Source organism: Sorex araneus, chromosome X (genome assembly GCF_027595985.1).
Source record: "Sorex araneus isolate mSorAra2 chromosome X, mSorAra2.pri, whole genome shotgun sequence".
In the NCBI taxonomy this organism is placed as follows: domain Eukaryota; kingdom Metazoa; phylum Chordata; class Mammalia; order Eulipotyphla; family Soricidae; genus Sorex; species Sorex araneus.
The window spans coordinates 297,989,745-298,005,316 of NC_073313.1; the positions used below are offsets into that span (position 1 = coordinate 297,989,745).

The window sequence follows — 15,572 nt, forward strand, 5'->3', positions numbered from 1 at the left end:
AAACGGGATCAGACCACCATCTCCTTCGTGTGAAACTCTACTTTACGAAGCAGGGAGAATGGGCTGCAAAGTTTAAGAAGAGAACTCCCAGAATGACCACCAACTGGGAGCACTTAGGCACTATTGCTGCACTATGGGAAGATGCCGTCGTTGACAGCATTGATGAAGAATACAATGGACTGGTTCAGAACCTCCATGATTGTGCAAGGAATGCAGAGAGAGAGAAAGGTACAAAAGGATACCTGTGTTTGGAAATTCTCGAGCTCATTTGCCAATTTGGTCTGGCGCGAGCCTCAGGTAATCACAAACTAACATCCAAGCTCACAAAACTGTGCAGAGAAGCGATGAAGGAAGACCTCAAAGAGAGAAAAGCAGCAGTGTTGGCTGCTGCGGCAGAATCTGGGAAAAGTATTTGCAACACCCGCCTGTCCTTTGCCAACTATAAGACCAAGATAACTGCCCTCTGACATGCTGATGTATCTATCACATCTTCCAGAAGGGCAATGGAAAAGGGTATCCACAACTTTTACCCAGATCTCTTTGATAGCCACATCCACCTGCCCACATAAAAAATTCAGCAGGATGGATATGTCGTTCCAAGAGTTCTGCCTTCTGAAATCCAACACGCCATTTCATCATTAAAGAAGTGTACAGCACCCAGTCCAGACAAGGTCAGAACCAAACACCTGAAGAATTTGCCACCAATACTCGTCAATACACTGGCTCGGCTCTTCATATGCTACCTGCCCGAATGCAAGGCTCTGTCCCAATGGAAAACTAGCAGGACTGTCCTGTTGTACAAGAAGGGAGACATCCATGACATCAGCAACTATTGCGTGATCTGCCTGCTGTCCATCATCTACAAGCGATTCACTCGAGTCATCCTGAATAGGATTGGCAGAACACTGGACAAAGGACAACCATGTGAGCAAGTCAGGTTCGGAAAAGGATTCAGCATGATCGACCATATCCACATGGTGACCAAGCTCACTGAGGTTTTGTGAAAGTTCAAGATGCCGCTCTAATGTTCATTGATTTAAAGAAGGCCTTTGATTCCATTGAGAATGAAGTGGTCAGAGAAGCCCGAGCCAAACAGAGTGTTCAAACTCAGTAAATCAGGATCCTCTGTGAGCTGTATTATGGATTCACCACCAGGATCTCACCATTCTACAAAGAAGTGATGATCAACGTAAAGTGAAGAGTTCGGCAGGGTGACACCATTTCATCAAAAGTCTTCAGTGCTACCCTCGAGAACATCATGCAATGACTGGAATAGGAAGAAATGGGAGTGAAGATAGATGATTGACAACTACACCACCTCCGCTTTACTGATGATATCGTACTATTAACACCAAATATCAGCCAAGTGGCACAAACGCTGTCTGACTTGGACTGTGAGTGTTTAAAGGTCAGAATGCAGCTGAATCTCATGAAGACAATGTTCATGAGAAACAGATTAGTTCCTGATGTTCCATTTGCCCTCAATGAAACAAACATTTCTGAATACAGCAGTTATGTGTACCTAGATCAAGAAATCAACGTGCAAATGACCTGGCACCTGAACTGCACAGAAGAAAGAGAGCAAGTGGAACGCCTCCAAGAGTGTCGCAAACAAGGTTAAGAGGATGAAGGAACTCTGGATCTGGGCACATCTTTTCGACTCCACTGTTCTTCCTGCACTAAACATACACCTCAGAGACCTGGACCCTACAAAAACTGGATGAGAACGCTATTCTAGTATCCTGAAGAAGAATCAAAATAGCTATCGCTTGGAATATCACGTTTCATTCAAGTCAGAGAAGGAATCCAGAGTTCCAACATCCGTTGAAGATCAAGAATCAGGGACACTGGCTCATTTGCCAAGGTGTCGAAAATCAGATGAGCCGAACACATAATGTGACTTATAGACAACTGCTGGACTGAAGCTGTTACCTGCTGGATTCTACCAGATGTCAAAAGACTGCATGGCAGCCGACCTCCGAGATGGTCAAACTTCTCTGTCAAGACCCTAAATGAATGGTTTGAGGCCCTTCATGTTCCTGAAGAGAGCAGACACCATTGGGCTACACTAGCATGCGATAGGGATGAAAGGAGACAACACTGGCCACAGCTCATGCAAATCAGTGTACAACAGACAAATGGTACAAGTTATCTACACATTACTACTTGCTTTTTTTTTCAAGTTTTCTTTTTACTTCACTATAATTTAACTTAAAAACACTATCAACTCACAGACTCATGTGTTTTTGAAACCATTTGATTGAAAATTTGTCTAAAAGACTATATGGAGAGATTAAAATGTATTACTAATTAAACTGTTTGAGTAGAGAAATAAATAATCATTTCTTTCACCTTTCCATTGATATTTTCTATCAAATTATAAATATACTTATAAATAAAAATTATATCTGCATATATTTATTATATTGATGAATTCCTAGTAGATTACTTATAAATAAAGGGAGTTTTTCTGATTGACATGAATTTTCTGATGTAATTTTTCTGAAAATAAAATTTTCTAAGAATATATAACATGATACTGAAAATTTTTTACAAAAAGAGAGAAGAAATAAAGAAAACACAAGGAAAATAGTGCTAAAACTCTTCCATATATTAGTCATAGTGAAAAGATTAATGTATTGGTGTTTGTAGTCTTGAGACAATGTTTATCTGGTATCTGAAAGAGGCACAGCTGTGGCAATTCCCAGCCACTGCTAGTAAGACTCCTTCGTATTTCAGGAACCTCCCGGAATCCCTGCCTAGTCTTTCCCAGCAGGCACCTCAAGGTTGCAACTTTGCATTATTCATTGCAGTGTCCCAACCTCAGAACATCTTTTACAAGGCTGGTCCTTCCTGACCTGACAGACTATCAAAGATCCCTGCCAGAAAGGTAAGCGGGATCTGATGCAAGACGCTGGAGGGAGGAGAGAAAAGATTTCCACTTCTGAGAGGACATACATGCGGTCAGACTCAGCAGTGATAACTCTGAGAGGCTTCATGGGTAGAATATTCAGAATATCAAATTTGTTCTGTCACCACACTGAGAGCAATCAATCATCTGGAAATTAGACAAATGAACCAGGGAGATGGAGCAGTGGCTCCTCTTCTTGCCTTCTGCCTGACCCAACTTCTATCCCTGCCTCTGACAGCCTCCTCCAGTGAGACAAGATGCTGCCTCCCATGGCCACTGTTGCTTGGCTGGTGCTCTTCTGCCTGGTGCTCCAATCCCAGGTGAAAGGAAAGAGTTCCCACATCCAGCCCCTGTCATGGAATACTCAGACATGGGAGTGCAATTTGGGCATTTTGTAATGTCCAAATTAAATAGTGGAAACGATTGTTTCTGGTTACACTTGAAAGCATTCTGAATGTGTTGGAAATGCTGAGGGATTGTCATGTTTCACTATTCCAAGTTCTATTCCAAGTATTCCACTACTCCTGCATATGCTCCTACATGTCTTTTCCGAAAAAATACCCATTCTTCTTTTTCACTACAACACTTTTTAATATTTTTCTATGTCAGGGGAAGACCTGCAGAATGAAGAGTTGCCTCCACGAATCAGGTGTCCCCAAAACTCATTCACTTATGACAATCGCTGCTATGCCTTTAATGTCACCAAAATCCTAGATGGAAGCATCTGTGAGTAACTGTATTTCCAACTGGGATGTGTGTGGGGGGAGTACTTTGTAAACACAAAAAAAGAAGTACACAGGCACAGGACAGTGGTGCTCTATCTCTCCTGCTGCCCACCTTTGATAGTCTTGAGCCACTTTCCCCAACCCGGGGAGGTTGATGGCGATGATGTAGTAGGTGAAGGAAGGAATGGGAGCCAGGCTGGTTGGCCTCAGTTGCAGTTTATTCCATTCCCTTTCTCCATTCTCCTCTGATTATCTTCCTGCTTCTTCCTCCCCCATGCTACTTCATTCTCCTTCTGGCCCAGGATCTGGATCTCGATCTGGCTTCTCCGGATCTGGCACTGGATCCCCCAGTCCACTCTTACAGCCCAATTAAATCCCCAAGCACGAGGGTTTGGGGCTTACACATAGGTGTGGTCACAATCAATAGGGTTAAAGTTCTTTCCCTCAGGGGATACTGCTTCTAGGACAGATTCTCTTTTAGCAGGACACCCACCCAAGAGCAGAATCCCATGGGTGTGTTTCTCCTCTCCTTGTACAACTAACATATTAGCATTCATAATATCAATCATTTTGTATGGACACAGTAAGAGATACATTAAGTTTATATAATTGCTCTCCTGGGGCCATCTCAATCTCAGACTACAGTGCTCAGGCCAGATTAGTCTTTCTTAGCCCTAGCAGGGTCCTAGTCTCATTGTTGCTTTTGGATCATGACAGCATTTGTCCATGATCACTCTTAACTTATAGTTAAGAATCATGGTGCTTTGGCCTGGCCCATATCGATGCCAGGTTAGCTCACAGCTTGCCCGGGTCTTTTCAGTCCCTTGTCAGGACTCCGCTTTTGGGGTGCTAGAAACTAAGGACAATAGAGTCTTAAGTCAAGAAAGCAGATGCCCGGGAATGAGTAATATTCAAAGCTAATTAAATCCCTTAACAGTTCCGTATTGGGGGCTCTTTCGGTGACAGGTGGATGAGGCCAATTGTGGTTACTGTTGTTGGCATATCGAATACACGACGGGTAACTTGCTAGGCTCTGCCTTGTGAGCTCAATACTCTCAGTAGCTTGCCGGGCTCTCCAAGAGGGACGGAGGCTTTTAGGGCGGCCTCCAATCGCCTTTAGAGGTGTTATCATGGTTCACACCAAATTTGAACCCTATCAAATATGGTGTGGGAATAATAGGTATTTTTTATGGTGTTTTATGTTATCCAATCTCCCTCAGATGCGGGGGATTGGAGGAGGCAGACAGAGTATCTTGTTTCCAAGTCTCATTGAACCTAGAGCTAAGGTCTCAAAGTTCTGATTACCTGGCTTTGCGGGGCTTCACTCGTGCGTGAGGTTACGCCCAAGTGTCCAGAGAGCAACCTGGAGGGTGGCGGTGTCCGGGTAGTGGTGTCAGTGCCGCCCTTGAGAACATCATGCGACAACTGGAATGGGAAGGAATGTGAGTGAAGATAGACGGTCGGCAATTACACCACCTCCGCTTCACTGATGACATCATTTTCATAACACCAAACATTAGCCAAGCAGCACAAATGTTGGCAGACTTCAACCACGAGTGTGGAAAGGTCGGATTGCAGCTGAATCTCAACAAGACGATGTTCATGGAAAATGAACTGGTCCCTGAAGCTCTATTTGCTCTCAATGGAATGAGCATCTCCGAAGGCAGCAGCTATGTGTACCTGGGTCGAGAAATCAACATGAGGAATGACTTGGTGCCAGAACTGCGCAGGAGGAAGAGAGCAGCGTGGAATGCATTCAAGAGCGTCGAAGAGGTGGTTAAGAGAACGAAGAACCTCCGACTCCTGGCACATCTTTTCGATTCCACCGTTCTTCATGCACTAACATATGCCTCAGAGACCTGGGCCCTATGCAAGCAGGATGAGAATGCTATTAGGGTATCCCGAAGAGGAATCAAAAGAGCTATGCTGGGAATATCATGTCTCACTCAAGTGAGAGAAGGAATCCGGAGTTCTGACCTCCGTCGATGGTCAAAAATCAGGGATGCTGTCTAGTTTGCCAAGGCATCAAAAATCAGATGGGCCGGTCATGTAATGCGATTCGGAGACGACCGTTGGACTAGTGCTGTTACAGACTGGATTCCACGGGACATCAGAAGACCTCGTGGCCGCCCACCAACTAGATGGTCAGATTTCTTCATCAAATCTCTGAATGAACGATTTGAGGCTCTTTCTGTTCCTGGAGCAAGCAGGTATCATTGGGCTACACTAGTTCGTGACAGGGACAAATGGAGATGTTACTGGAGCCCGCTTGAGCAAATCGAAGATCAACGGGACTACAAGTGATACAGGTGAAGTGAATTAAATCACTAGTTATAAAGCATAATATAATTGTCTTCCTTTGTCCATACAAAAAGGACATTGCTTTAAACTAAACTATTCAAAAGACATAGAGGAGAAAGAAAATATTTCACTTATAAATTTAAAATCATAGATTTCTGAGGAATCTGACGTACAAGTTAACAAAGTCTGGTTAGGGGGAAATGGTGATAGACGAATTAGGGAAGAGAGCATAGAGAGGAGTTTACAGATAAATGGAAATGCCTCAGGAACATTGGTGATAAACCTAAGTTTCCTGTGGCAAGGGAAACAGGACATACCAATGTTGTCTTAAAATGTTTAGAGATTATTACCAGATAAACCTAAACTCTTTGTGGCAAGGGACAAAGGACAGACCAATGATATCCTACAGGGGGTCTTTTGACAGTGGAGTTAAGGGGAACCTCCATTCTATAGGAATATACTAGGTAGACAAGTAAGCACAATATACAGTACACTTGCTCTTGCTTCTCTCCATCCACTTTCAAATTTCCATTGCTACACCATGTTTCTCCTCTTACTTTCTCTCATAGTGGGAATGCCGAAAACGTCCCTATGGAAATCTTGTGACTGTGTGGAGGGGAGAAGGCAGATGGAATAGAGAAGGGATCACTAAGAAAGTGATGGCTGAAAGAAACTGTTGGGATGGGAGATGAATGCTGAAAGTAGATAACAGACCAAACATGATGACCTCTCAGTGTCTGTGTTGCAAGCTATAATGTCCAAAAGTCGAGAGAGAGTATGGGGAATATTGCCTGCCATGCAGGCAGGGGAAGGGTGGGAAAGGGGGGGGGTACCCAGGATATTGGTGGTGGGGAATGTGCACTGGTGGAGGTATGGGTGTCTGATCATTGTGAGAATGTAACCCAAACATGAAAGCTTGTAACTATCTCACTGTGATTCAATAAAACTAAAAAAAGGAAATCTTGTGTCTGTGCTCACTAGGTCTGTGGCCAACTTTGTGGCCACCCTCATGAACTTGAGTAATACTGAAGCCCCTCTTATCTGGATTAGACTCCAGGACTACCCAGAAGTGAGATTACATCTTCTGTACTCAGATAACTTTAATGCTACATTTGTAATTCTGGCTGTTGTGTCTCCTGAGCCTGTCCAAGAATTATACCAGGCAAGTCTGGGAAGTCAAAGAAGTCAGAGGCTCTCCTGGATATTGATTCCCAGAGCCCTGTAAAGATCTGGGTTCTGTGAAGTGCCCTCATTTCTAGCTGCTACCAAAATGCACCCCCATCCCATTTTCAACAATGTGCACTAATGGCTTCCTAGGTCAGTTATGTACTGTTAGCAGTACTGTTAGCAGTACTGATTTGATGATAAATGAGGGGTGATTGCATTAGCCAATAAAGAATCTACATGGCTTTTGAGGTGAAAAGGTGCATAGCCTATATTGCACCACATATTGTGCTAAACAATCCTTGATACTCTGACAGGTGTTGGTGATTCTGACTTAGTCTCTAGAACAAGGCTTTAGAAGGAATTTCAAGAGTTCCTCCGTAGATCACCTCCACAAAGAGTCAAATAGATTCTTTGATACTGGATGTCACTCAGGAATTCCAGTGAAGATGATGCTCAGAGTATTCCATGGGCAAATGAGACTCAGGTGTCAATTGTCCTGTCTGCCACAGGGTTGAAGTCCAAATGGATGGGGAGTGGACTAGAGGGATTTGCTGCAATATGTTACCTGGGAGTATGGTATGCCAACTGGCTCAGGTTACTGTGGGGCCATTTCCTATAGATCAGGGAAAAATGAAGCAAGCTTCTATTTTCAGAACTCCTCCCATCTATGTATTTCCTCAAAACCCGTTTCTAAGCTTGACCTTGTGTAGAGAGCAAATTTCCAAATTCATGATTCATTTGCCTTTCCTAATCTCTCTCACCTCTCTTTTCATTGAGCCACTTTCTCTTGAAGGAGAAACCTGATATAAAAAAAAAGAAGGGAAGAACTTCTTCCTGTGATGTCTATCAGCTTCAAAGATTTATACATGTCACTCATTTCTCCTCTTCCTGTCTCTGGGTTAAAAATAATGGCAAGACCATGACTGTAAAAATCGTTTACCCTATGTATGCAAGTTTAGGCACTAGATCATGTCAGCAATCTATGGACTTAATTAACATTCAGCTCCTCTTATATTCTTCTGGTCTTAAGATGGAGTCAATCAAGTATACTGAAGACAAGGTTGGCAAAACCCTCCACGACATTGAAGCTAAAGGTATATTTATAGGTGTCATACCATTGGCCAAGCAAGTGGAAACAGAGATAAACAAATGGTACTACCTTAAACTGAGAAAGTTCTGTACCTTAAAAGATACAGTGACCAGAATACAAAGACATTCAACAGAATGGGAAAGGATATTCACCAAAATATCCCTCTGATAAGGGGTGATATCAAGGATTTACAAGGCACTGGTTGAACTCCACAAAAAGAAAACATCTAATCCCATCAGAAAATGGGGAAATGAAATGAAGGAAACTTTCTCAAAGAAGAAATCTGAATCACCAAATGACGCATGAAAAAATGCTCCTCATCACTAATCAGGAAGATGCAGATCAAAACAACAATGAGATACAATCTCACACCACAGAGACTGGCCCACATCTAAAGAACAAAAGCAACTTGTGTTGGCATGGATGTGGGAGAAAGGGACCCTCCTTCACTGCCGGTGGGAATGCTGAGTGATTCAGCCCTTTTGGAAAACAGTATGGATGACTCAAAATAATTAGAAATTGAGCTCCTATTTAACCCAGCAATACCAGTTCTGGGAATATATCCCAGAGATGCAAAACAGTATAGTAGAAATGACATCTGCACATCTGCACTTATATGTTCACTACAGCACTGTTTACAATAGCCATAATAAGGAAAAAAACCGAGTGCTCGAGAACAGATGACTAGTTAAAGAATTTGGTACATCTATAAAATGGAATACTATGCAGCTATCAGAAAAGATGAAGTCATGAAATTTGCATATAGGTGGATCATTGTGGAAAGTATCATGTTAAGTGTAATGAGTCAGAAAGAGAGGGACAGACATAAACTTGAAAAGTTGCTTTGACGTAGGTCCTGGATTCTGAAGCCTGATCAGTCTCTCACCCTGAAGGCCACTCAGCTGCTCTGTCTCTGTTCACACTGTCAGCTTTACCAAGACAATCTAGCTTCCACTTACCCTCCCCCCCGACACACACACCCAGGTCCACCTAGATTAGCTTCAAGTCTCTTTGCTTCCCACCTCCCGAAAGAACCAATCTATAGGAAGCAGAAACTTCTGCTGAGTAGCCTAGAAACATACACAATTTATGAATTCCCCAAGGCTGTGCTATGTACGACTCTCACAGGAGGCTTCAGCTGTGTCCATATGAGGACTGGGCTTGCTTTCAGTTCATTGACTTGCCTACATAGTTTAGCTTTCTGTTCATTTATTTTATGGATTTAAAAAAATGGATTATTACTGAATGCATGAGTTCAGAGGTAGCACTGTTATCCCGTTGTTCATAAATTTGCTTGAGCAGGCACCAGTAATGTCTCCATTGTGAGACTTGTTATTACTGTTTTTGGCATATTGAATACGCACGGGTAGCTTGCCACGCTCTGCCGTGTGGGCGGGATACTCTCAGTAGCTTGCTGGGTTCTCAGAGGGGGACGGAGGAATAAAACCCGGGTTAGCTGTGTGCAAGGCAAATGCCCTACCCACTGTGCTATTTCTCCAGTCCAAGAAAAAATATAAAAAAAAGAAGGTATAGAAACACTTGGCCTCACAGGTCACAACCATTGAAGCATAAGGTGCCAGGATATATAAATCTGAAATAGTTAGGCCAGAGCACAAAACAGCAAGTTGAAGTGGCCCCACACGCAGTCAACCTGGTTCCTTCCCCAGAACCACCCTTAAGCCCCACCAGGAGTGATTCCTGAGCATCATCAGGTGTGGCCCCCAAACCCACAAGAGACAATGTATACGGATGAGAAAGGGGGGTAAAGTGGGGGAACGAGCCACAGAGGGCTGGAGCCACAGCTCTGGGTGAAGCACCAGCCTGAGCTCAGCTGTGATTTCTGAAGTCTTTTAGAGGATCACTTTTACCACCTGGTGAGTTTGCCAGCACAGAGCGAGCCCACCTGAATCCTTCTCCTGTGTCTGCAGAACCACCCCATCCCCTGCTCCTGCAGGGTCTCATGGGCCCATGTCCTGCGCCCAGCCACGTCCCCAGCTGTGCGTGGGACACTCGGGAGGGACAGTCCCTCTGGGAGGGCAGGACCCTCAGCTCCATGACAGGAGCAATACAGCATGAGTGGTGCTGCTGCAGCCGCTGACTCCCAGTGCTCCTCGGGGTCCCCAGACACGGGCTCCCCCTTCAGTGGCCGAAGGCCTACAGCTGGAGGAGGTGGGCAAGGGTACACGGAGAAGAGCACACTTGGAGGACACTCGCCACAGACAGGCAAAAGAAAAACGGGTCTAGTGGGGCCATGTGAAGGGCAGTGCGTGGGAGGGCACCTGACGGGAATCAGGTGTTCTTGGGGACACCAGCGGGAAGGGGTGCAGGCCTGCGTGGCTCTTCTGGGGACCTGGCCGCGAGGCGCCCACGCCCGGAGGTGTCCTGACTTGGGAAGGGCACAGGCCCAATAGTGTGAGACGTCGAGGGAACCCCTGAGGCGTGGGGAAGAGAGCACAGCCCCGTCATGTGCATGCTTGACCCCCGTTCAATCTCCGGGATCCCTGATGGTGAGTGACCAGAGCAGAGCCAGGTGGAACCCTGCAAACCCCGCTTGCTACTCAGCTGACTTTAACCAGAAATTGCAACAATGAATTCATTTCTGTCCGCAGGCTGAAAGCTTATTTCTAAAATGTAACTTTCATGTTCCGAGTTTGGAAGCAAAGAGCTGGAAACAATCTGAACAAAAGGGCACTTTGACACTGAGTATCAGCCTTTCCCTGGAGCCACCCAATAGGAGTCTGGGCAGAGGATAGCACCTCTGGGCTACATCTGGAGGAGTATCCACACAGTGGCCAACAGTGAGACAGTCTCTGGGCCAGCACTGCCCTGTATTGCCCCAGAAGTCATCCACCAAACAAAAACACTGCAGGCTACACAGAATAAAGCTCAGATCCTGAACACAAAGTTTTGACGGTGCCAAAACCCTGGCAAGACTCAGCAGGGACGGTCGCTCTGGGGCTAGGCAGGTCCTCAGTTGTATGACATGAGCCACAGGGCAGCATGAGTGAGTGTCACTGCTGCAGCTGCAGACTCATGGCACGAGTTCAGAGGTATTGTCCTGTAAAATCAGGCTCCAGGAAGACTGAGTGCAAGAGTGCTAACATCAGCACAGGATGTGAGAGGGAAGTATCACAAACACCACCAGGCCAGTGTCTGTGTTGCAAGCCATAAGGCCCAGAAGTAGAGAGAGAGTATGGGGAATATTGTCTGCCATGGAGGCAGGGGGAGGGTGGGAAAGGGGGGGTATACAGGGATATTAGTGGTGGGGAATGCGCACTGGTAGATGGATGGGTGTCTGATCATTGTGTGATTGTAACCCAAACATGAAAGCTTGTAACTATCTCAGGGTAATTCAATAAAATGTAAAAATAAATCAGCACATCATGCTTACATATAAAGGACCTAAAGGTTTCACAAACTTACGCATGGGAAAAGAGAGTGCAACAGGTGTTGGAACCACCTACGTCTGCACCGTAGGTGGTGAAAGAAATTAACAGGCAGCCAAACTATGTAGGCAAGTTAATGAACTGAAAATCAGTCCAGTCCTCAGATGGACACAGCTAAAGACACCAATGAGAGTCGCGCATAACACAGCCTTGGAGAATTCTTTAATCATGCATGTCTCTGGGATGCTTAGGCAGAAGTTTCTGCTTCCTATAGATTGGTTCTTTCTGGGAGGTGGAAAGCAAAGAGACTGGAGCAAACCTACATGAGCCACAAAAAAGAGGTATGAAGCTGGGGGTGGGAATCTAGAGTGTCCCGGGCATAGCTGACAATGTGAGCGGAGACAGCACAGCTGAGTGGGCTTGCAGGCTGAGACTCAGAATCCAGGACTTAAGTCAAGCGTCTTTGCAGGGGTATGTTGCTAGAGCTGGACTGGAGCGAAAGCACAGTGGGTAAGGTGTTTGCCTTGCAAAGGACCAGGTTTGGTTTTTTGTTTGTTTGTTTGTTTGCTTTTGGGGTCACACCCAGCAATGCACAGGGGTCACTCCTGGCTCATGCACTCAGGAATCACCCCTGGCGGTGCTCAGGGGACCATATGGGATGCTGGGATTTGAACCCGGGTCAGCCGCGTGCAAGGCAAACGCCCTACCCGCTGTGCTATCACTCCAGCCCCAAAACCAGGTTTAATTCGTCCGTGCCTCTCAGAGACCAGCAAGCTACCAAGAGTATCCCAACTGCAAGGCTGAGGCAAGGTCCCTATGGCATATTCAAAATGCCAAAAACAATAGCAACACTCTACTGGTTCATGCTCAAGCAAATCTATGAAAAACAGGAGGATGGTACTACATGCTACAATTGTTGGACCAGCAAAGTGGATATTTACAATTAGGATTTTCTTAAGGGATCTGGATGAAGGTGGATGATGGAAGAACTAGATTTCTCTCACTCACAATTATTTCTCAGTCTGAGAACAGAATGCAAAAGACAACATGTGGATAAAACTATTTATTAACATTATTTGATAACCCTGGCTGAAGCAAAAGCATAGTGGGTAGGGTATTTGCCTTGCACATGGCCTACCTGGGTTAAATTCCTCCACCCCTCTCGGAGAACCCGGCAAGCTACCAAGAGTATCTCGCCCGCACGGCAGAGCCTAACAAGCTATCTGTGGTGTATTCTATATGCTAAAAAGCAGTAACAACAAGTCTCACAATGGAGACGTTACTGGTGCCCGCTCGAGCAAAACAATGAGCAATGGGATAACAGTGACAGTGACAAACCAGGCTAGATGCATACAAGAGAGGCTTGTGGTGAGACTGGGGAGGAGATATACAGAATGTGTTGTCCAGAGTTGAAATCGGGGGAAGATTTGCTTCCAGGATCCATTATAAGACTAAAGAACATGCTCGGGGTGCTGCATGTTGATTCAGCCTGTAGATTTCTGATCTGATTTAGCCCTCAAACTTGCAGACGTAGGGCAGCAAAGTTTTACAGCTAAAATTTTGCCATTTTTCATAGCCTAAAGAGACAAAAAGAACAGGAATGAGTGGAGTGGTGAGAGCTGTGAACCTGAGAGAGAGGCATCATAGACAGGATCAAAGTTCCTGCCTCCCTTTTTGTGTCCTACTCCTGCTCCAAGGAAAAGGGGCTCAAGGAAAAGACAGCTGAGAGAGGCTGGGGAAGGACAAACAGTCATGAGTTTGGAAAATTACTCCCTTCCAACAGGCTTAAAAATTGTTTTGGGGATATGGCAGAAATGGAACAGATCTGCATGCAGAAGCTTGACTTGTTCTTACCTGTGTGGCTAAGAACGGCCGCACAGTACCCGGAATTGGTAGGGGTTCCTCTCTCCCAGGCCACATAGTTCACCATATCACCATTAATCCACTCCCATCCACCTGCATGGGGTTGACTCTGTGAAGAAAAGACAGATGAAACCTGATTCTCAATTGTCCCTGGAATGCTCTGGCAGCATCTTCACTGGAATCCCTGAGTGACACCCAGCATCAGAAAATCTTTTTGATTCTTTGTGGAGGTGATCTAGACAGGAACTCTAAAAGTCCTCTTGAAAGCCCTGATCTAGTGTGTAAGAGTCAAAGTCACAAATACCACTCAGAGTAGCAAGAATTGTTTAGCACAACACAAGGGGAAATATAGGCTATGCACCTCTGAGCCTCAAAAGTCATGACGATTTTGTAGTTGACAGGGTATACACCCTTCATTTATCAACAACTTGGCACATTTAAGGTACCATCACTGGCGACAGCACATAACTGACCTAGGAGATCTTTAGTACAGACTGTTTGAAAATGGGCAACAATATCAGGTAGAGATGAAGCCACAACACACAACCCACAACTTCAGATGGGCTCAGGGCCTAATTTTATAAGAGAAGATCTGACTAATCTGAAATTCAGTGTTGCCTGATCTAATTATTGGGTAGACTAAGGAGATCGGGTGACTCAGGATGGCAAATGTAGCTATAATGCTGCCCGAGTACAGAAGATGTAATCTCACCTCAGTGGAGTCATGGAGTCCAATCCAGACAGTAGAATAAGTTGTCCCACTGTTCTTGATGAGGGTGGCCACGAAGTAGCCTTCAGACTCAGTGAGCACAGACACAAGGTGTCCATTGCGACGTTTCTGGCATTCCGACTAGGAGAGGAAGGAAGAGATTGAGGAGAAGCCTGCATTCACACTGGGACTTAGGAAGTGGAGGAAGATAAGCAAAAGCAGGTGGACTGTAAATGGTGCTTATCATTCTACCTAGCATGTCGCAATAAAATGGAAACTCCCCTGAACTCCATTGTCTAAGGCCTCCTACTTCCACCCCCCCCCACACACACAAATGTACATCCCAGTTGGAAGTACCGCTACTCACATCGGCATCCATCCAGGTTTTTGCTATCTTGAAAAAGGCATAACAGTAGTTGCCATAGGCCTTGGAGCCTTTGGGGCACCTGGCTCGTGGAGACAGCTCTTCGTTCTGCAGGTCTTCACCTGACAGAGCAAATTATAAAAGAGTGTTGTAGTGCAAAAGAAGGATGAGTATTTTGTTGGTGGATATGCATGAGGACAGTCCTTGGAATAGTTTACAATGACCATCCCTCAGCATTTCAGAATGCTTTCACATGAAGCCAGAAAGATTAGGTGAGGAATCATCTCTTCCACTATTTCACTTGGACTTTATAAAATGTCCAAAGTGCACTCTCAGATCAGAGGATTCCACGACACAGGGGCTGGAAGTGGGAATGCATACCTTTCACCTGGGCTTGGAGCAGCAGGCAGGAGAGCACCAGCCAAGCAACAGAGGCCATGGGAGGCAGCATCTTGTCTCACTGGAGGAGGCTATCAGAGGCAGGGATAGAAGTTGGACCAGGCAGAAGGCAAGCAGAGGAGCCACTGCTCCATCTCCCTGTTTCATTTCTTTAATCTCAGGAATATGTTTATCTGACTAACTTCTGTCTCCCAGTATGGTGACAGAACAGATTTCAGATTTTGATATTCTACTCGTGAGACCTCTCAGGTTTACCACTATGAGTCTGACAGCGCTTGTGTCCTCTCAGGAGCGGGAATCTTTTCCACCCTTTCTCTGGTATCTGAGAGCAAACCCTGACTTTCAGACCATCTTGTATCCACTCCCACTTACCTTTCTTGCCGGAGACTTTTGATGGTGTGTTATACGAAGAACGATGAGCCTTTTAAAAGACATTCTGAGGGAGGGGCGGTGCAATGAATGACACAAAGTTTTGACCTTGTGACGGCTGCTGGGAAAGGCAAGGCAGGGTTCTAGGAAATTTCTGAAATGGGGAGGAGTCTTCCTCGAAGTGGCTGGGAATTGCCACAGGAGTAGCCTTTTTCAGATACGAGATTAACGCCTTCTCGGCAAAACTGTCACCTGTAATTTTCCCCATGTATCAATTTTTTTCTTATA

General features: G+C 45.3%; 1 protein-coding gene across 1 annotated transcript; it reads right to left on the bottom strand.

Moving 5' to 3' along the window:
* Window positions 1-12,703: 12,703 nt before the first annotated feature.
* On the bottom strand, window positions 12,704-14,991 carry LOC101542512 (lithostathine-like). The gene is made up of 5 exons (XM_004612073.2): window positions 14,898-14,991; window positions 14,520-14,638; window positions 14,156-14,293; window positions 13,435-13,552; window positions 12,704-13,157 (listed from the first exon to the last, which is right to left on the bottom strand). The coding sequence occupies exons 1-5, from the start codon at window positions 14,965-14,967 to the stop codon at window positions 13,090-13,092; spliced, it is 513 nt and encodes a 170-aa protein (XP_004612130.2). The 5' UTR covers window positions 14,968-14,991; the 3' UTR covers window positions 12,704-13,089.
* Window positions 14,992-15,572: the final 581 nt, after the last annotated feature.

Excerpts from the sequence above, each read along its gene's own strand:
- LOC101542512 (XM_004612073.2), bottom strand. The coding sequence starts at position 14,967 with ATGCTGCCTCCCATGGCCTCTGTTGCTTGGCTGGTGCTCTCCTGCCTG. Across the intron at positions 14,294-14,519 it reads AAACCTGGATGGATGCCGAT|TCGGAATGCCAGAAACGTCG; the intron begins GTGAGTAGCGGT and ends TTCCTCTCCTAG. Across the intron at positions 13,158-13,434 it reads GGCCGTTCTTAGCCACACAG|GCTATGAAAAATGGCAAAAT; the intron begins GTAAGAACAAGT and ends TTGTCTCTTTAG.